At 30.3% G+C, this 21,708-nt stretch overlaps 1 protein-coding gene across 1 annotated transcript in view; it reads left to right on the top strand.

Annotated features, from left to right (window-relative positions):
- Positions 1 to 1,456: 1,456 nt before the first annotated feature.
- TrissinR (Trissin receptor) overlaps positions 1,457 to 21,708 on the top strand; it is a 103,199-nt gene continuing 82,947 nt past the window's right edge. The window contains exon 1 of the mRNA XM_065501061.1: positions 1,457 to 2,643. Coding sequence (XP_065357133.1) covers positions 1,740 to 2,643 — 904 coding nt within the window. The 5' untranslated portion in view covers positions 1,457 to 1,739. The remainder of the gene's footprint in view (positions 2,644 to 21,708) is intronic.

Genomic DNA, 21,708 nt, shown 5'->3' with positions numbered 1-21,708 from the left:
TAGACCCGCTTCCGAAAATCACTTTAACGTGCATAAATCGCTTAAAAATGTCGGTAAACACACAAAATTCAACATAGTTAACTTTAATATAGACATAAATCACACGACCTAATTTCATGGTGATCGGTCCATAATTGGTCGTAGCCCCCATAATATAATTATAATATAAAAATATAATTTATTGAAATTTTAAAAGAAAAATTTTTTTTGCTCTTTTACTTAGTGTAGGGTATTATATGGTCGGGCTTGACCGACCATACTTTCTTACTTGTTTTAATTTCAATTAGAATTTTCCCAATTTCATTTGAAATTTTCTCAATTTCAAATGGAAATTCTCAATTTCAATTGAAATTTTCTCAATTTGAAATGGATTTTCTCAATTTCATTTGGAATTTTCTCAATAGCAAATGGAAATTTTCAATTGCATTTGGAATTTTCTCAATTTCAAATGGAAATTCTCAATTTCATTTGGAATTTTCTCAATTTCAAATGGAAATTCTAAATTTAATTTGGAATTTTCTCAATTTCATTTGGAATTTTCTCAATTTAAAATGGAAATTCTCAATTTCATTTGGAATTTTCTCAATATCATGTATAATGTTCTCAATTTCAATGAAAAATGGTGTAGTTGTCACCCTAAATGATGGGTAAAATCACAAGTTCGGGATTGTCTCCTAGAACTTCTATTTTGTAATGCAGAATGGTTGAGTGTGTTGATGCTGCTGATAGATATTGTGTTTTTTTTTGCGTTCTTGGCTAATTTCTTCTTTGTCTTGTGTTCATTTTACTGCGGCTGAATAACATCTCTCGCGACTCTCTCTGCTCTTAACACGAGTGCTGACACTCTCTGTGTTGACTTATCTCTGCAGACACCCTCTGTTGTTGATACTCTGTTGTACACACAATATACTATTCACTTTCTCAGCAGCAGCAAGTTTGAATCCATCACCTGCCCCTGACTGTTCGGCACGTTCGACCTCCTGTATGAATAAAATGAAATAATCCCAAATATTTTCGGATGTAATCCGCCCCAAGTTGATGAAGTGACCGCGATATATGTATGAGAACATATCACTTAAATTTTCGAATTGTTGTAAAATCGAAATTTTCGAAGCAGGACAGGTTCATTTGGATTAGTTCCGTGTCAATTTCCTCTTCTTAAACCAACACCAAATTAAAGTTACAGTACCCTTTCATATAAAAAGATAGAACTAAAATCGTTCTCTACCCCCGAGGAACCCATAAAGGGACTAGATCATTGTCTGTTCACTTCACTCTAAAGTAGCCATAAGCTTAATGCAAACTCGGAAATCACAACCTTTAAAACTGCAGGATTAGTTATATAAATTTATGTTGCTATATAATAAGCTTAAAATTCAACAAAAAGAACAATTAAATTAAATTTAATATTTTCATTTACAGATTTTTCATCATAATGATTTTACAAAAACTTGGACAGCATCATAGCCAGCAACTCAATTAAAAAATTACAATTGCTGTGTTGAAAATAGGAATTACAGGAAAAACGTGATTGGAAAATTGTACAGATAAATAAGCAAACAACGAACAAATAAAAATACAATAAACTACAACGGAAAATTTATTAACGATATATATATAGATTAAAATAAACAAAAACAAAAAAATAGTATACAAAAAAACTTACTTAAACAAATACAAATAAATAAAATAACAAAATTTCTCCCAATATCAAAAGATAAAACCAGCAGCCATTTAATATGATGGCCAAGGAAAATTTAAAGCTAAACCAACAGCACACACAAATTGCCAACAAGACACAGCAGCAATTGCAACAAAACTTTACAAATATTTATGCAGCACCCACTTGTGAATGCCTGAGAACTAGAAACATGTGTAAGGCTCAGATGGAGCATAAGGACAAGCAGGAAAATCAGCAAAACTGTAGGGTGAGAAAAAGAAGAAAACATAAAACTTCCAACATGTCCCTCGCCCTCTGTAAAACCACCTCTCATCCTGCTTTCTACTACTATTCCGCCTCAACAACCCTGGCTTTATACAGCAATTTATTACAGCATCTAGTTGGCTCCCTGGTGTGGCATGTAACAGCCTCAACAGCAATTTCCATTTTTGCAACACTCTACTATTTTATTGCCAATACACAAGGTGCATCAGCAGTTTTAGCTGTAACAACAGCATCATTGCCAGCCTCATCATTATCCGCCTCGTTAGCAGTAAACTCCCCCTTAGCAACAACAACATCATCATTATCATCCTCAGCAGCATCAACAAATTTAAGTTTTTATCCAGCCAACAGCACTACCGCCAACATTAGCATTAACAACATCTATTCGAGCTCTTTTTTGGATTTAAACTACAATATTAATTCAACGGAAATTACTATTTTGAATGGTGTTTCCTCTTTACCTACAACTAAAGTTTCCGGTTTTAGCAATGACAATAATAGCAACAGCAGCAACTACAACAACATAAATAACAACTACAATAATGTTATCACAGTCTATTACAACAATGCCATTGGTTTAAATGATACCTTGGATGATATGTCTGCCGAAGATGCTTCCGAATATATATTTGATCGCACGGATGTGCGCATCATATTTATAACACTTTATACGATGGTATTTTGCTGTTGCTTTTTTGGTGAGTAGAATCTTATAGTCTTATATTAAAATGTTAATGCTTTTCACTATTCGTTGCTAAATGGTTATAAGTTTTGAAATTAGCACTAAATACAGCTTAACAAACCGATTTAAAATAAATTTGTTTTTAGACCAGTGGCCGGTACTCATAGCCACCAGGTTCCAAAGATAATAGGTTATTTACATGTTGTAACTCGCCAGCCCATCAACTTAACATAATTAATATTTGTATTAATAATTCCCAAAGAGTTTATGTGAATTTTAATATAAGATATGTAAGAAACTCATTTACAAAAGAAGCACGAATCGAAGTCTCCCGATCTAGTTATACTTTGATCCAGTATAATAAATCATAATTAGACGAGGCCATAATTCTTACTTCGTACTAAAACCGTAGTTAGCAGATGAGAGCTGACGAATTTATCTATTCGGATTGCATGCGTTAGCCGACCGACAGCCGAAGCATTTATCTCGAGGGATCATACTCATTAGCTTTTCATAGCTAATAATTTGTAGTTATCCGATGAGAGCTGAATAATTTATCTCCTCGGATTGCATCCATTACACATAATTAGTCGTTAGCCGACCGAAGCATTTATCTCGTCGGAATGTACTCATTAGGTAGACATAACTATTAAGTTGTAGTTAACCCAATGAGAGCGTAGTTGTAGTTAGCCAACTGAAGACGTCATCTTCTCGGATCGTATCCATGAACCATGGATATGTTTATTCGTAATTAGTATTTACGCGACCGAGAGCTGGAGCATTTATCTCGTTGAATTATATTAATTAGCTAGATTAGCTAGCCCTAACGAACATATTCCAAAGATACAAGACATCGCTTTGGTAAAGAAGATTTCAAAGGAAGCAGAAATTTTAAGAAACTGGGCAGACTAAGTATAACCCGGATGGAAACAAAAAACTGCATCACAATGTAAAGATGACGAGTGTCAACGAAGTTCATAAAAATTATCATATAAGAAATACAAATTTCTATAAATCGCTGGTGAGATTATAGGAGAGAAAGAAAGAAATAACATGTTCCCGTTATGCCTAACACTATTTAAGACTTGATTTAAATATTAATGATTTAAATATTGAGAAGTCATTTGATTATATACTTTGTTAGATTTGCTTGACACTAGGTTAGATTTTTCGATAAGATACTGCTTAAGAAGATGAACTTTAACTGATCGCATTCTGTTACCCGAGAAATTTAGTACACAATCCTCAAAAATGAGACACTTTATAGAAAAAAAGTTTAATTTTATATCACTATCTTTTGCTGTTTATATTCAGAATTATGTTAAAGATGTCAGAACGAAATATTATTGTTTTTAACCACTCTGGCGTCGTTTCACCCTTCCTGTTGGTACTTGTAAGATTGAAACTTTGTATGTGATTTTATTTGGAAGCTCTGATAAATATGTACACCTAGTAACTAACTAACTGCATTAATTTTTAGATTTATTTATTTTAAACGATTTCCCTAGGATGATATAAAAACTATGCTTTATCACTAGACAATACATAGATATTAATAGCTACAGATTGAATGGCCAGGACGATTGGTTGTTAAACTGCGTTAAAATATTTGGAAATGGTCCTATAGTAACCGCTAGTTTAGAAAGTAATGTAATCATGTCTCCTGAATGGTTATTGAACGTAGACATTTCAGATTTGTTTTATCCCTTCCAAAAAATAGGATGACTTCATTGGCTGACAAACCCATCATGGCCTTCTTTGTCGCCGACTAACCCCCTGAAACCCACTATTTTGACTGCTGTTTGGTGTGTTGTAGTGAATCCACGTTTCGTCCACGGTTAAAAAACCGCGCAAATACTCTTCCATATTGCGGTTGAACCATACCAAATACTCCTGCGAAGTTTTCTCACGATTGCGTTTGTGGTCGATTGTGAGTAAACTAACTCGGATAATACCACAGTAATCGTCGCGGAGTTTAATATCAGATCGGAAGCATGTGCTATTGAAAAATTACACACTGATAGCCGCCTCACTTGGGCATATAATTTGGTTCATTTGTGATGGACAAATACGATAATTTTTTAGTCGAACTCATAATATTTTGCATGTGCGTGCGCCGATCTATGCCAAGCCAATCAAATAATTCCGTTCGATCATGCAGAATCGGATTGCCCAACGTCGCATTCCTTATCACCGATGGAATAGGACAAAAGCAAATGAAGTGTTGAATCGATTCCTCCTCATCCTCATTATTAAAATTTAGATCCATTATCCTTCAGGAAACAATCACACGGATTGAATATATAATCGTTGATAATCATCAATAAAAATTGTGTTATTCTTTGTCAGAATTATCCTTCAGGAAACAAATAATGCACAATGACTGAATATACATATATGTTATCTTGATACTGGATAATGTAAATTGTATTAATCTTCGTCACACGCATCCAAATCTAAGAAAAACAATATAAAATTTTAGAAAAAAATAAAAGAAAAGTCCTCGAACCGTAATGAATATATCCTTATCAGTATAATCAAAATTTATCGTTTAATAAAAAATATTATTTTTTTCCTTCAAATTGTGACCGATATCTCATCCTGAAGAGCACTGTGAGCTGACAGCCAGAACCTAATACCCGCTGTCTTATATATATTTATATATATATATAGAATCAGAGAAAAAAGATTCGTGATAGCAACCGAATTTGTTGCCAATCGAATGATACTATCTTAGTGACCGAATTTTACAGTTGTGGCTACCATATTTTGGAACGGGTAACTAAAGTTTGGTTGCCTCAACTGAAATTCTTCTTTATCAACTGACTTTTTGTTGTTAGAACTGAAAAATTCTATGTGTGTAACCGAATCATTCGATTGGAAACAAATTCGGTTGCTATCACGAATCTGTTTTCTCTGTGTATAGAAAGCAACTAGTCCGTGATCGATACAGAGGGCTGAGGGTGTCCAGATGTCAATATTTCCATGGATGTTAGTGATATACACCTAAATGGCCAGCATTGTCAAGGTTCTATGCCCTGCATCCTTGGACTGTATTTTATGCCATTGGCCTTGTACTTAAAAGCTCAATTCACTAATCAGTCATTTCAGTTCATAGTTTAAAAATTAACTAAGTAGTTATTATAGTTTATTTGTTTATTTAAATATTTCTTATAATAAAAAAATTAAACTTTTCCCTTGCGAAATTTTCTTACATTTGTAGCCGCCAGTTGGCATATATGGCAACGAATTCTATACGAGCTTGGCCTTTTTTTGTCATCGACAATTTCCAAGTATTGAAATAAATAACGAGAAGACACTTTATAGTTCAAAACTGATCTAAGAGAGAGAATTATTAGTTAGATTTTTCTGCTATGGTTTTATGTTTATAAGTTTAAAATCAAAACAATTGCATTTTTACTTTAATTAATGTCAGTTTATTATGAATAATAAGAAGAAAAAAAAACAACCAAATCAATGGTTTTTATGGAATGGGGTGGTTAGTTTATTAACCACCATGCCAATAAACTATGTTTGAAAAACTATAGAAAATGTGGTTAGAAAAGTGACCACTAAACCGCAAAGAGTTAAAACAATTGAATTGTTCAATTGAACTAGTTCGTTCACAAACTACCCAAACTATCGGCAATGAGGTCGGCCGTCATCCAGTATATCTTAACAAAACATCATGGAGTGTTCAAAAATCCGAAGGTTTCTTTCAAATTTCACTTTTTAAATTCAGTTGTAAGTGTATTTCCAAAGGCTATATACGTACGTCTACGAAGTATTAGTATAAACTTAATCATCATGTCGAATAGCAATTTTTCGTTATTTGAATTAGTATCCCAAATCTTACGTATGATCATCTTTGATGTCCCTATCTTTCCCCTTTGATATCCGCGCAAGGTCCCTCGGCAGTTTCGAATGCAGAATAATTATTTTATGCTTCGCACTGTCCGAAGTCCAAAACCAATCAATACTACTGTCGGTACACCAGACAATATATAAACTAAGCAAATGTTGTAGGCATTGTGGGAGTCGCCCAATGTTTGCCAGAAATAGCAACATCTTTTTACGCATGATGGACTCAAGTTTCACTAGCAAGAAATTAATACCAAAGTTCCCAATAATAATGTGGAATAGTCATCGTTTCCACATTATTATTTCACATATTTTCTTGTTATCTTGGTAAAGATCTGAGAAAAAGATCGAATTAACTAAGATCGTCCAGTAAACCGTGGTATTTTTTAATTTTCCTAAGGTCAAAATCCATTTTATATCTATGGTTTCTAAGGCGAAGTTGCATAGGATTCCCCATTTCCCTACTTCGATTTTTTATTTTTTTTAGCAACAATTCAAATTGTCCCTAATCGACACCCTAATGTATATTTTTTCTTTTATTACTTCTTTTAGAATATAATATACAACAGTGCCTTGTTGTGGGCTAAAAAACATATTCGCTATTCCATTAAATACTCACATAACTGTTTTTAAACCTAATCTCCATTAAGCTTAATTTCGGTCTATTACCCCATAACCTATCCCAATACCCTGCCTAACAAAAGATACTTTTGTTTCTTATCAACCTTTCAAAGCAATAAAATTTCTTACAATACAGTTTTAGAGTTTATTACTTATTTATTCATGATACTTTTAGTATTTTGTTTGTTAAACCTTCACTTACTACTGTCTTGGTTGCTTTTTTGTTTGGCAACAAAACAAAATATTTTGTAACAAAATTAAATGCACACACACAGTCATTATGGCCAAAAGTTTAGCAACAAAAGAAAAAGGATTTTTTTATTAATAAATAAAACACATGCATACAAACAACATAATGTTGCCATAAAGATAAATAATTTATAAAATAAGAAATTTCTATTTATATTTAATTCAGTTATTTATAGACATCAGCCAATAATAAAAGAAAAATCAAAGACAACAAGGTCAAATCTATTCGGCATTATTTCTAAATGTATTTGGAAGAATTTTGTTACAAAAATACAGGCAATTAAGGGGTTTTCTGAGAGTTAGGGGAGTAATTTAATTAGGATTAATGGTTTGGATTAATATGTTGGGCATTCATGATGACACCATTGACCATTGTGGTGGGTTTTTATGGAAAAATACATAGAAATTAAATATGTGTGGAAAACCACACATGCCACTTTTTAAATATCTCGTTATCGATAAATATTTTTGAATAAACTAAATACAGAAATACATAGCATGACATTTCACTAACATCCCATAAATTTTTCTTAAATCAAAATATTAATTTTGTGTGATTTCCCACACAAGGGTGGGATGCAGATTAATATGTTGTGTATTCACGTAGTCAATGGTATTTGTGGTGGGTTTAATTGTTAGTCTTAGTGCAAAATACATAGAATTTACATATGTGTTGAAAACCACACATGTCACTTTTTAGTTTTCTCGTTATCGACAAATATTTTTGAATAAATTAATACGGCAATAAAAAGCAAGAAATTTCATTAACATCGCATACATTTTTATTTTAATGTATACAAAATAATAATTTTGTGTGGTTTCCCACACAAGGGTGAGATGCAGATTAATATGTTGTGTATTCACGTAGCCAATGGTATGTATGGTGGGTTTAAGTGTTAGTCTTAATGCAAAATACATAGAATTTACATATGTGTTGAAAACCACACATGTCACTTTTTAAATACCGACAAATATTTTTGAATAAATTAAATACTGCAAGAAATTTCATTAACATCGCACAATTTTTTTTTATACATTTAACAAAATATATATACATTTAACAAAATATTAATTTTGTGTGGTTTTCCACACAAGGTTTTTGTGGTGACTTGTTAGACTTAGTGCAAAATACATAGAATTTACATATGTGTTGAAAACCAAATTTCATTAACATCGCGTAACACTTTTTTTAAATGTGTACAAAATATAAATTTTGTGTGGTTTCCCACACAAGGGCGAGATGTAGATTAACATGTTGGCTATTCACAATGTCAATGGTATTTGTGGTATGTTTAGTGGGCAGTCGATTTTGATATAAATAATATATGACAATAGAAAGATATGATTGAAGTCAGTCATTTGATTAGGAAAATGTTTGTTTTGGAAAGAGACACCGTTTTGTTTGCCCAGCTTAAAACTCATTTAACGCCTTTTATATTTCCCATGTATATTGTCCGATTTCTACTATCTCCTTATTTAAGCCTTTAATAGAAAATTCTGTTTTAATTCAAACTGAAAACTTTTCTCTAGAACTTTTGAAGTTATAATTAAATTAATAAGAATTGAGTAATATTGTCTACTCAGAAAATCTAGCTTGTCATTATCCATGGCAGAACTAACAACCTACAATCATGTTCTCAATTATAATTTCCATAAAATATCAGTTTGAATGTTCTTAAGAAAACTGAAAACCTAATAAATCTACCTGGTTGATTTAATGCATATTTGTCTGCCTTATAATTATATCATAAATTTATATAACAATATAATAATGAGAAACACAGATATTTATACATTAGAGAGGATCAATTTTATTAGAGTTGGGTCCTTATAAGTGAAATTTAAAACGAAGTTTACATTTTCTTATACAAACTTTACTGAAAATTATCTTAAATTTCAAAATTTAATACGTTGCCTTTGAATCTAATATGAGCAAAATCTGATAAAGCAATAAAGTTCTTTGATTTTGCTCATTGATGGCTAAAACTAAAAGCAACATTTTGGGTAATTGGTTGTTAAAATGTATTAAACTTTCATTTAAATTGAGGAAAAAAATTACTTTTTTTGGGCCTCTCTAATAATCATAACTTGTATACTTAGTACGTTTTATGCAATATTTAAGTATTTTATTAAATATTTTGTGCTTTTAATAGTGTCATTTGTCCAATGACTTAACAATGGTCTGTAATTAAATCTAAGTATTTAAATGATAATTTTGGGACAACAAATATTCTGCACCGCAAATAATTTTATACACTTCAGTCTGTCTGATATAAAATACCTATTTATACAGTGAGTAAGATAATTTTTAAAACATGATATATAGGAGATAATGGACACTTAATTAGACAATTGAGGTATCTATAGTTAAGACTCCGGACGAGTCCCTGTACTTAAGTCTCTAGACGTATTTCTATAGTTAAGAGTATAGTGGAGTCTCTATGGCCAAGACTATTGCCTAGTCTCTTTAGTCATATAGTAAAGGCTATAGATGAGTTTCTATATTCAATACTATAGACGAGTCAGTCTATGGTCTGTCAATAGTCTGTCTATAGTCTGTCTATAGTTTGTCTATAGTCTGTATATAGTCTGTCTATAGTCAGTCATAGTCTGTCTATGGTCTATCTATGGTCTGTCTATGGTTTGTCTATGGTCCGTCTATGATCTGTCTATGGTCTGTCTATGGTCTATCTATGGTCTGTCTATGGTCTGTCAATAGTCTGTCTATAGTCTGTCTATAGTTTGTCTATAGTCTGTATATAGTCTGTCTATAGTCAGTCATAGTCTGTCTATGGTCTATCTATGGTCTGTCTATGGTTTGTCTATGGTCCGTCTATGATCTGTCTATGGTCTGTCTATGGTCTATCTATGGTCTGTCTATGGTCTGTCTATGGTCTGTCTATGGTCTGTCTATGGTCTGTCTATGGTCTGTCAATGGTCACTCTATGGTATGTCTATTGTGTTATGTTATACAAAAATTATAGACGTGCTCATAGTCAAGATTATGAACGAATTTATAATCAAGATTTTGTACGAGTCTATATTCAAGACTATTTACTAAATACAAATATATCCACAACGTGTCTCAGGTTTGGCGTGGATTTCAATGAAACCAAATGGGGCTGGTCAAATAGCGACTATAAATATCGTGCCAAAATTGGATGATATTGAGTGGACAAGAAGTAAATTCAATGAAGATTGGTTAATGGTTCAATTTTATCAATTTCTACAAATGTAGAAACTGTTGTATTTAGTTTAGTGTTTCATCAGCGACTGTAGGTAGGTAAAATTAACAAAATATGTTAAATATTAGATGTTTGTATGTCTGTATTATTATTTTAATGTTAGAAACATTAAAACCATTAAAATTAATGGTTGGCGACGAAGATTAATATACACATATACACTATATATACGAGCAGCATAAACCATAAAAATAAAAACCATAAAAGCAATCATCACTTTATGGCTGCCAGACTCCACTGACACTTGATTTTGCTAGACAGCAAAAATTGAAAAAAATTAAAACCAAAAAAAAATAAAACACTCAAAATAGATGAACCATTAAATAGGTTGGCAGAAACACATAAAAAAAGTCAGGCAAAAAATGTTTATGGTTGTTTAAATTATCGATTGTGGTAATGGCAATATTATCAACTAGATTAAATGCTGACAATGTAATTTTTGTTACAATTACACTGGTATTAAATTATAAACAACGAAATTGAATACAAACAATAATAAAATTGTCCAAAAGTGCAAGCAATAGAAGAATATTTGGTAGTTATAAAGGTAACTTTTTAGTGTCAGCTATGAAATTTCACTTTGAGCAAAATTCTGGCTTAAAGTGCTTCATTGTGCATTCAGAACTAAAGTGTGTTTAGAATTTCACTTTGTGTAGTGGCTTTTATGGTTTTAATATTTCACTTACTCACTATATGATAAGGTATTTTGTAGAGTCTGTAGGGAGTGCATAAAATAATTGCGGTGTTGAATATTTGTTATGTCAAAAATTATCACCCAAACACCTATATTTAATTACAAGCTATTACAGGTCATTAAACAAATGACACCATTAAAAGCACAAAATATTTAATGAAATAGTTACGTACATAAATATAAAACTTGTGGATATTAGGAGATCATGAAAATAAAATAGTTATTTCTCGCATTTCTCTAATTTGAAGAAACCATTACACAAAATATTTGTATACATCGCATTTATACCTTATCTTAATAATGAACAAATTTTTGAAATTAGTAATGCAAATTACTTAAATTTGAAGTACCTACAAAACCTAACAAAAGTATAAGAATTTCAAAAGTAATCCAAAACCTTTTTACAAGTTCGGCAATTCCATTCATGATAAAATTTGGCGATATTGAATCAGCTATGCCCATTTCCTCCTCACAATCAAGGACCTTAATCAAATATCTATATCCAATTCCTGAGACCAGTTAAATAAATTGATATTTTCTTCAAGATTACAAACTGTCATGAATCATGACATGTCATGAATCTTGACATTCTACTGCGAGAGGTTTTCTAATTGGCATTCAAATATTTTGTTCACTGTTTAGTCACTGATGCCAAATCTCCCAAATAACTTACATGTATTAAAACATCATTTTATCCACTATAGTTTGATTGCTATTAAAAATCGAGAAAATCGGCCCAAAAATGGCTGAGTTACAAGGAAAAAACAAGGACATCATCGATTTGGACCTACAATGGGTCAAAATCGGGGAAAATATTTTTTAATCCGAATTTTTTAAGAAAATTTTTCATAAATTTTTTTACACTAATAAATTAAAAAAAAAAAAATTTGTTTAAATTTTCAAAAACAATTTTGGAAAAAAAAATTTAAATTTAAAATTTGTATTTTAGAAAAATTATATTGAAATATGATAAATCAATAATTTTCAACTTTAAGGAGGGTATATTGGGTTAGTGCTGATGTTTATAACGTGCTAACACCCAACAAAAAATTATACCAATCTGCTCAGAAACACTTTTTGAGTCGATTAAAATTGGGTACAAGCTCTTCTATTGCCCCAAGATCGGAGCCTATTGAATTTGCTTAGAATCGTTCCATTATTTCTCCTAGGCCACATACGATTGCCCTATCTGAAAACAATTAAGCTCTCATAAATACCTTATTATATTGATATCCAAACCAAATTCAGCACAAATAAGTTTTATATAAAACGCATCGCCAAATTTTGTGATGATCGGTCCATAATTAGTCATAGCTCCCATATAAGGCCCACTTTCGAAAATCACTTCAAACACCATAAATCTCTTAAATATTTTGGTATTCCAATAAAATTTAACTCAAATAATTTAAATATACATATATACAAAAGTTATTACACCAAATTTTTAAACGATAGATCCATAATTAGTAGGGTGGCCCCGTTTGTATGGAGAAAAAATAAGGTATCGATGTTCCCGCCTAAAATGAAAATTTGTTTCATTCTAAGACTACGTTTTGAAATTTTTTCGTCCTGGGGTCAATATTTGGCGAGCTGGATCAAAGGATAAAAAGGTCCTTTTTTGAGGTTTTTTACATTTTTTCCATATTTCTTCCAAAGGAAGTATATGTAAATTTGGTAACATATGACAGGTCTTTCATAGACGCATTCAATTGTTTATTAGAAATTTAAAAAAAAAATTTTTAATTTAAAAATTTTCGACAAAATTTTAGTTTTTCATTTACAAATTCGTTTACATGAGTAAACGAATTAGCAATATGAGAAGGTCGATTTTTTTCGATTACTGATAGCATGGATTGACTGACAAAATGTACAAATCGTTCTGTATTTTGTGAATGACATAGAAATTCTGCAATTAGTAATATATTATTAAAAATAGAATATACTCATGTAAACGCATTTGTAAATAAATATATATGAAAAAATTATATTAACATTAAAATATTTTCTATGATTTCATATTTTTAAGTTTTAACTGTTAATTAATATTTCTCATTTTGCAAACAATATACTAAACATATGTAATAAACAGTTTTTCATATGTTGCTTAAAATAAACAGCAATACTCCAAAGGACTAACATTAAAATAATCATTATAGCGCGATGTATAGTAAATGTTTTAGCTTTAATTTAAATATTCGTAGTGTAACAAAAAAAGTATACGAAATTATACATCGATGGAGAGCTTATAAAATTTGAGTTATTTTGATGCCCATTACATGACTTGAGTATACAGAGATTGTCAGATAGGGATGAAATTAGGTTTAAACAAATTTCAATAAACATTGAACTGGACTGAATTTTAAAAGACGAGAAAAACTATTTCGATGAATTTAAATGATGTTTATGATCAAGAAATTTCATATATTTATTTGAATAAATTCAATGAAAAAATTAAAAAAAAAACTAAAATTTTGTCGAAATTTTTTAAAATTTTTAAATTTAATTTTTTTTTTTTAAATTTCTAATAAGCAATTGAATTCGTCTTTCAAAGATATTTCATATGATACCAAATTTACATATACTTCCTTTGAAAAAAATGTAAAAAACCTCAAAAAAGGACCTTTGATCCAGCTCGCCAAATATTGACCCCAGCACGAAAAAATTTCAAAACGTAGTATTAGAATGAATCAAATTTTCATTTTAGTCGGGGCCACCCTAATAATTAGTCATAGCTCTCATATAAGACCAACTTCCGAAAATCATTTTAACGAGTATAGATTCCTTAAAAATGTTGGTATTCAAATAAAATTCAACACAAATAAGTTTCATACACATATATAGAAGACATACCACCTAATTATACCCTACACCACCATAGTGGGGAGGGTATTATGCGTTTGTGCAGATGTTTGTAGCGCCCAAAAATATTAGTCTAACACCCACCTTAAAGTATACCGATCGACTTAGAATCACTTTCTGAGTCGACTAAACGATGTCCTTCCGTCCGTCTGGTTGGCTGGCCGGCTGTCCATGTAAACCTTGTGCGCAGAGTACAGGTCGCAATTTTGAAGATATTGCGATCGAATTTGGTACATATTACTTTTTCGGCCCAAGGACCAAGCCTATTGAAACTGGCTGAAATCGGTCCATTATTTCACCTAGCCCCCATACAAATGTCCCCTCGAAATTGAACTTTATCGGTCATAAATGTTTAATTTATCTATGTATCTACACAAATTTCGCTCCAAATAAGTTTTATATATACAAAATTCATGTCACCAAATTTTGTTACGATCGGTCCATAATTAGTCATAGCTCCCATATAGACCCGCTTCCGAAAATCACTTTAACGTGCATAAATCGCTTAAAAATGTTGGTATACACACAAAATACAACATAGTTAACTTTAATATAGACATAAATCACACGACCTAATTTTATGGTGATCGGTCCATAATTGGTCATAGCCCCCATATAAGGCCCACTTCCGAAAATCACTCAAAAATATAAATTATTGATATTTTAAAAGAAAAATGTTTTTGCTCTTTTACTTGGTGTAGGGTATTATATAGTCGGGCTTGACCGACCATACTTTCTTTAATTAAAAACATTAGCCCTTTTTTAGCCTTTTTTTTCTTAGTATTTAGCCCTTTTTGTTCACCAGGCAACACTGGTTAATAGACACTCAAATTGGGTATCAACTAAAATTTTTCTTAATTGAGGACCCAAATATATCCCTTCTTTTAGTTTAGTCTCAGAAAGACTCGGAAAAACGCTGGAAAATATTGAAATGCTGGTTTTGTCTTATCTAAAGCTTCTACGAAATTTTTTAATGTAAATAAGCATTTTGCAGTGTTTGTGTTATAGGAAAACCTCGATTTGACTGAATAATTTTTCCGCAAATAGAACAAAAATGGTCTGGGTTTATTTTACACTTTCTAGAAGACATTTTAAAATAGTTTTTACTTTAGAGTTTTATATTTAATAGCGATTTATTAACGTTTATCTACAGGAAAGATGTACTTTTAAACAGTATTTATTTTTTTCCTGTTATTTTTTTTTTGGAATTTGTCAAAAGAATACAACTCTGAAAGTATCTAGTAGCTTTGCCAGAGTGTTGAGTACCCAAAAACGATGTAAATACTTAATTACTACAATTCGGTACAGTATGCTTTAGTAGTACTCAGGGCAGGTGAAAAATAAAAACCCATATCTTCTCAAAAATATAAGTTTCATTCCATGAGCAAACAAAAATGTTTGATTTGTAAACTAGTGTAATTAAGGTAAAAATGCATGTTGTGTGTAAATTCAAATATTTTTTGTTGATAAAAAATGGTTTTTGTTTTTTTAGAAATAAAATGTTGACAATTTGTATTAAACGTTTAAATTAGTTTACACACTTTATGTGTAAAACTTCAATTTATACACAATATTTATAATTTTAAATATAAAATGCATTATATTATAAAAATTGAAAATACAACATACAGTTTTTGCTGAAAAAGTATGTAATTGATTTTGATAAACAAATAAATAAGTAAATGTATGTATATTGTGTAATTTTACATGAAAACTTACTTACTTTATAGTAGTAGATTTACATGAATTTTTTACAGTGTATGTATATGATCCATACATCAATAAATCCGCTATAAACCCGGTTCCGTTGCTATTTGAAATCGAGAAAATCGGCCCACAAATGGCTGTTATAAGGAAAAAACAATGACATAATCGATTTGGACCTACAATGGGTCAAAATCGGGAAAAATATTTTTTAACCCGAATTTTTTTTTAACAAAAAATTTTTTCTCATAAATTTTTTTTCACTAATACATTTAAAAAAAAAATTTGTAAAAAAATTAAAAAAAAATTTTTTTTCTAATTTTCAAAACCAATTTTGAATTTAATATTGTTCCATATTGAAATAAAAAAATCAATATTACTAGACTTTGGTGAACGTTTCTTATTGATTCAATATGGTTTTTTATTGAATTTAAGTGTTTTTTCTCTTTGGTGAATGATATATAAGATTCGGCACAGTTATCTTACTTGTTTTACTATATTTTAGTTAGATTTACCATTCAAAATTTACCTAGCTATAAATTTTTTGAAATTTTTATCAAATTCAAGTCTTTTTCGACACTTCTGCGCAGTTAAAAAACCGCGACTTTTCTTGCTAATTCATTTATGATTACTTTGTTTGTTAGTTTGTATATAGTCTTTATCGAATCAGTTTCTATTCAATTTTCAGTCTTATTTTACCCTATTATTCTTATTTGTAAGTCATTCTCGTGTAATTTACCGGTTATATTTCAAGTCAATTACGAGTCTTTTTTGAGTGTGTGTTTGTGTTTGGCTGTCTTTTTATAGTCATTTATCAGCCGTTTTTCTGTTAATTTAACAGTATTTTTTACATCATTTGTGATTGTTTTTCCACTCATTTATTAGTCGTATTGCTAATTGTATTTGACGCTTTTTCGTGTCCTTTTTAATCCGTTTTCCAAGTGTATTTTTTTAACAAAAATAAAAGTTTAAAATAATATTCATATATGCATATTAAAATAATAAAAAAAAATATATAAAAAATAATTATTAAAATACAAATTTCCACAAATAATAACCAAATAAATTATTGCAATAAATAATTTAGTTGTGTACAATGAAATTCCAGCTTTACAATTTTACATAACATAAAAATTTGTTGGTGGATTTTAAAATATAACAAAAACTTAAAAATTAATTATGTACATTTTTCATTTGTACCTTTAATGGACTTTAATGTTTAATTTTTTTAAAAAAAAAAACTTTGTTGGATAAAAAATGGTTGGTGTAAAAAAAGTGACAAACTCGAGGTTGTTGATATTATTGATGTTAAACAGCAAAATTGGTTGGACTTTCCAGCTAACAACGAATATATTATTGATGCATAAATCATGTATTAATATTAAGTCTATCAAAAATATTGCACTTTTTCATACTAAAAAATTTGTATAAAATATAGCTGGGAATAAATGTGGATCAAATTATTCCAAATATTTGCAATCCTATTTGATATAAATTTTAGTTTTAGAAGCTCAATCTTTATTTATTAACAAAACTCAATGAAATTTTAAACGTTTTTTAAGTTTAAGTCATTCTAAATAACAAGTTCTAAAAAAACTTGTCAAAGGGAATCCCGCGATTCCTAAAAATTGGAGCGAAAATCCCAAAATTTTTATTTTTACAATTTTGCCTATAGGCTCCACATTTCCTTCGGGGCTGGGAAAATACTTTGGCGATAAATAGGGAACACATCAAGGTTTCCAAAGCTGCTTTTTGTTTTTTGATCCCAGCTTTGGGATTTTAAAACATGCGGCCCAAATTTGAATTTTTGATAAAAAATAGGTAAAATTCCGAAGGGCTTAGCGGCGACATATTTGAAAAATTTTACATGTTCTCCATAAAAATACCTTACAGAAAAACATAAAATTGTTATATGTTCTTAAAGAAAGTTTTTTTTTTAATAAAAAAGAGTTAAGTTACATTTACGCACAAAAAAACAGCAGAAATCTACTATTGTTTTAATATTTAAATTGAAAATCGTTTATTTTTGGATCCATAATAGATATTGACCTCAAATTCGAGTCCATTCGGCCCAAAATTACGCCATATATTTTTAAAATAGCGGGCCAAGATATGGCCAAATTTTAAAATTAAAATTTTGAAATGCCTATAACTCGAAAATTGGAAGAGATAATTAGTACACGCAAGCATGTTTTTTGAAGACCTAAAATTTTACATGTCGAATGTACCCTACTTTGAGCCCCCATAGCGACGCCACTGGAGCATTTGTATGGCCTATTTTAATAACTTAAACTCGAATGCTCCTTGGCTATGCCCACGACAAATTTTATCCCGATCAGGCTAGCCGTTTAGAAATGCCAGATTTATTTCCAAAAAAATTCGATTCTGCACCACTGTGCGGTGGTCCAACATTAAATTAGCGGATTTCAAGGAAATTTTGTTTTTGGTCACAAATTTCTTAAAATTATTTCTTAAAGCTTCGACAAATATGAATAACAATATATAAAATCTACAAAAGGTCCTTTACTTCCCCCTTTCACACTATTCCACTTGCCTTTTGTCATTATTTTTCATATTTTTTTATCTCAGTGATTTTGGGCGGAAAAAAAAGAAATCTCATTGTTTCTTTTACGTGTGCATTTGACTTTTTAGTCAGTTCATGTCTGCGTAAAACTGAATGTAAATATTTTGTATTTCAGTTGCTTTGTAACCTTTTGTTCTTTGTGTATTTGTCTGTATCTAAACTACAGCCAGGGTTTTCTGTTACAATCCACATTTTGGCATTACTGTCTGTAATATGTCATGTGTTGTTCAGTGCGTAAAAAGCGAGAGTGACTTGTGCTGATGATGGTTCAGCAGTTTTCCAGTTCTTTCTTTTGGTGTTTAGTATTCATTCAATTTGTTCATCATGAGTGTTAAGGGTATACATTTATAAGTCTGTCATTTCGTTTGTAATTTCTACATTTTCCATTTTATTGAAAATCTTTATAGCCATGTCCGTCTGTCGGTTTGTCTGTTGAAATCATATTTCCGAATCCCTCAAATAAATATTAAATATGGTTGTTACATCAATATATCGGGTATAGTCCAGGATCAGTTGCTATTTCAAATCGAAAAAATCGGCCAACAAGTTGTTGAGTTTTATAGGCCTATTTTTCATCCATAAGATTTTTCCAAATTTTTTTAAATTTTTTTAAAAATTTATCTTAAAGTAGACTTTGGTGAAGGGTTTATAAGATTCGGCACAGCTTAACATAGCACTCTTACTTGTTTTTTTTTCACATTTTTTGTTTTTTTTTTTGGTGTAAATTTCATTTTTGTTTTTGTCCTTTTTTTTGGCCATGGTTGGGCTTATTTATGGCCTTCAATGTCGTTATAATAATGTTGTCCTGACTGTGTGTCTATTGGCAGTAAAACATTTTCATGTTATGACAACACAAAAACAAGCGATAATGTTAATGGCCTGGTTAAAATACGTTTACGTTTGTGTTTATTTTTTTTTTTTGGTTTGGTTTCTTGCTCAGTTTGTTAGTTGGAAAGGGATTATTTAGAAATAGATTTCCAGTTTGATGTGTTGGCTGTTATGTAAGAAATGAAACAAACAATTTGCAGTTTGTGTTTTCATTCACGTTTCTGCAGCTTAGCTTTATGTAACACAGATTAAAGCCATAGATTCATTATTTTAAACCGGTTATGTCTTGGTAATTAGTAGTTATTACAAAGTATGCTAATTGGTAATGATATCTCATTAGCAACTTTTTATTGGAAATTTCTTTTAAATCTATTAATGTAGGTGGAAATTATTAATTTTGCTATTGACATCTTTTTTCAATTTAAAGGAAATTCCCTCATGAGTTATTGAAAAATGCGGGATTTATAATAGATGGCGCATCTTTTTAAAAGCGGTTTTCGTTTTTATACCCTTCACCAGGAGTGGCAAGGGTATATATAAGTTTGTCATTCCATTTGTAATTTCTACATTTTTCATTTGCGAACCCACAAAGTATATATATTCTGGATCGTTATAGATAGCGAAGTCGATATAGTCATGTCCATCTGTCCGTCTATATGTTGAAAACTACTTTCCGTTGCCCACAAATAACTTACATACATGATTCATACATCAATATTTCGGGAGTTCTTCCGACAAAATCGGCCCACAAATGGCTGAGATATAATGAAAAAAACGGGACAACTTTGATTTTTGGCCTATTTTTTTATCTATATCTAGATTACTAAGTTATTAATATAGACAATGTGGATATCTAATGATAGATATTTAAAAGTCCATTGCAACGATGTATGTAAGGCTATAGTAAGTTGGACCTACATTACACAGTGGTATGAGAAAAAATAAGATGGAAATAAATCTGTAACTTCTAAACACTTAGTACAATTTGAATGTAAGTTTTCCCTAATTAATTTGACACTAAAAAAACATAAGGTAGACATGTCAATGGATAGAGGATTTTATCTACTTTCCAATAATGTATATAACTTTTGACAATTAAAAAATTCATGGAATACTTTTTTGAAAAATATGACAAAAAATGCTTTTTATTGAATTTTGCATAGATATAAATTTTTCAAATTACAATAAAATTCTTATTTATGAATATTTTTTAATGAAATTTCACAGTTATGTAGATTTTTCTATTTAAAATGGAAAAATAAACACAAATTTTTAAATTTGTAATCAAGTATCCCGCAATTCCCAAAAAAATCTTGAAGAATTCCAAAAATGGGATTTTTTTCGTTTTTTGGCTATAATATTCATAATAGGGGCGGGGTTATCGGAACCCTTTACAAAATAATAAAGAACTTACCGGGCCATCTAAAATAGGTTACCATATTTTGATATCGAGTATGCGATTTGAGAATTTTTGCCCTAAAGTTGAATTTTACATAAAAAATAGACATTATTTGAATGGACCTGATCCCGTCGGTATCAAAAATTATAAATGTTTTTTATATTTAAAATATTTCGCGTAAAGTTAGCTTTTCAAAAAGTACAAATTCATTATACATCCTCTTAGAAAATTTTTAGATAACTTAAAAAGTATAAAAGTACTTTTTTCCCAAAAAATTTCGAAATATCGCCTTTTTTAATTTTTTTATATTCAAATGCATGTAACTTTGGACTCAGTGATGCTTTTTAAACACTTCTTTCTTTATTTGATATATAGATCTATTGTTAATCCTATAAAAGAAAAATGGATAAAATCGGAGAATATTTGGAACCGTGGTCACCAAAAAACTGGTGTAGGGTGGGTAAAAATGTTGAAAATTAAATTTTCAAATGCGAATATCTCCTAAGCTATAATAGGAACATAAACGAAGAAATAGGATCATTTCAAAACTTAAACTCGACTATACTTCCTCTTTGCGCATGTGAAATTTCATTCAAATCGGCGTAAGGGTTTAGAAGGTACAGATTTATTTCCCTCTTTTTTTATTCTCATACCACTGTGAGACGTTCTCCTGTCCAAGTTAAAAAAAAACAAGTAAGAAAGTATATAATACCCTACACCAAGTAAATGAGTAAAAATATTTTTCTTTTAAAATATCAATAATTTATATTTTTGAGTGATTTTCGGAAGTGTGCCTTATATGGGAGCAATGACCAATTATGGACCGATCACCATAAAATTAGGTCGTGTGATTTATGTCTATACTAAAGTTAACAATGTTGAATTTTGTGTGTATACCAACGTTTTTAAGCGATTTATGCACGTTAAAGTGATTTTCGGAAGCGGGTCTATATGGGAGCTATGACTAATTATGGACCGATCGTAACAAAATTTGGTGACATGAATTTTGTATATATAAAACTTATTTGCAGCGAAAT

This window comes from Calliphora vicina, chromosome 2 (genome assembly GCF_958450345.1).
Source record: "Calliphora vicina chromosome 2, idCalVici1.1, whole genome shotgun sequence".
NCBI lineage: Eukaryota > Metazoa > Arthropoda > Insecta > Diptera > Calliphoridae > Calliphora > Calliphora vicina.
This window is presented reverse-complemented; position numbering and strand designations above follow the sequence as displayed.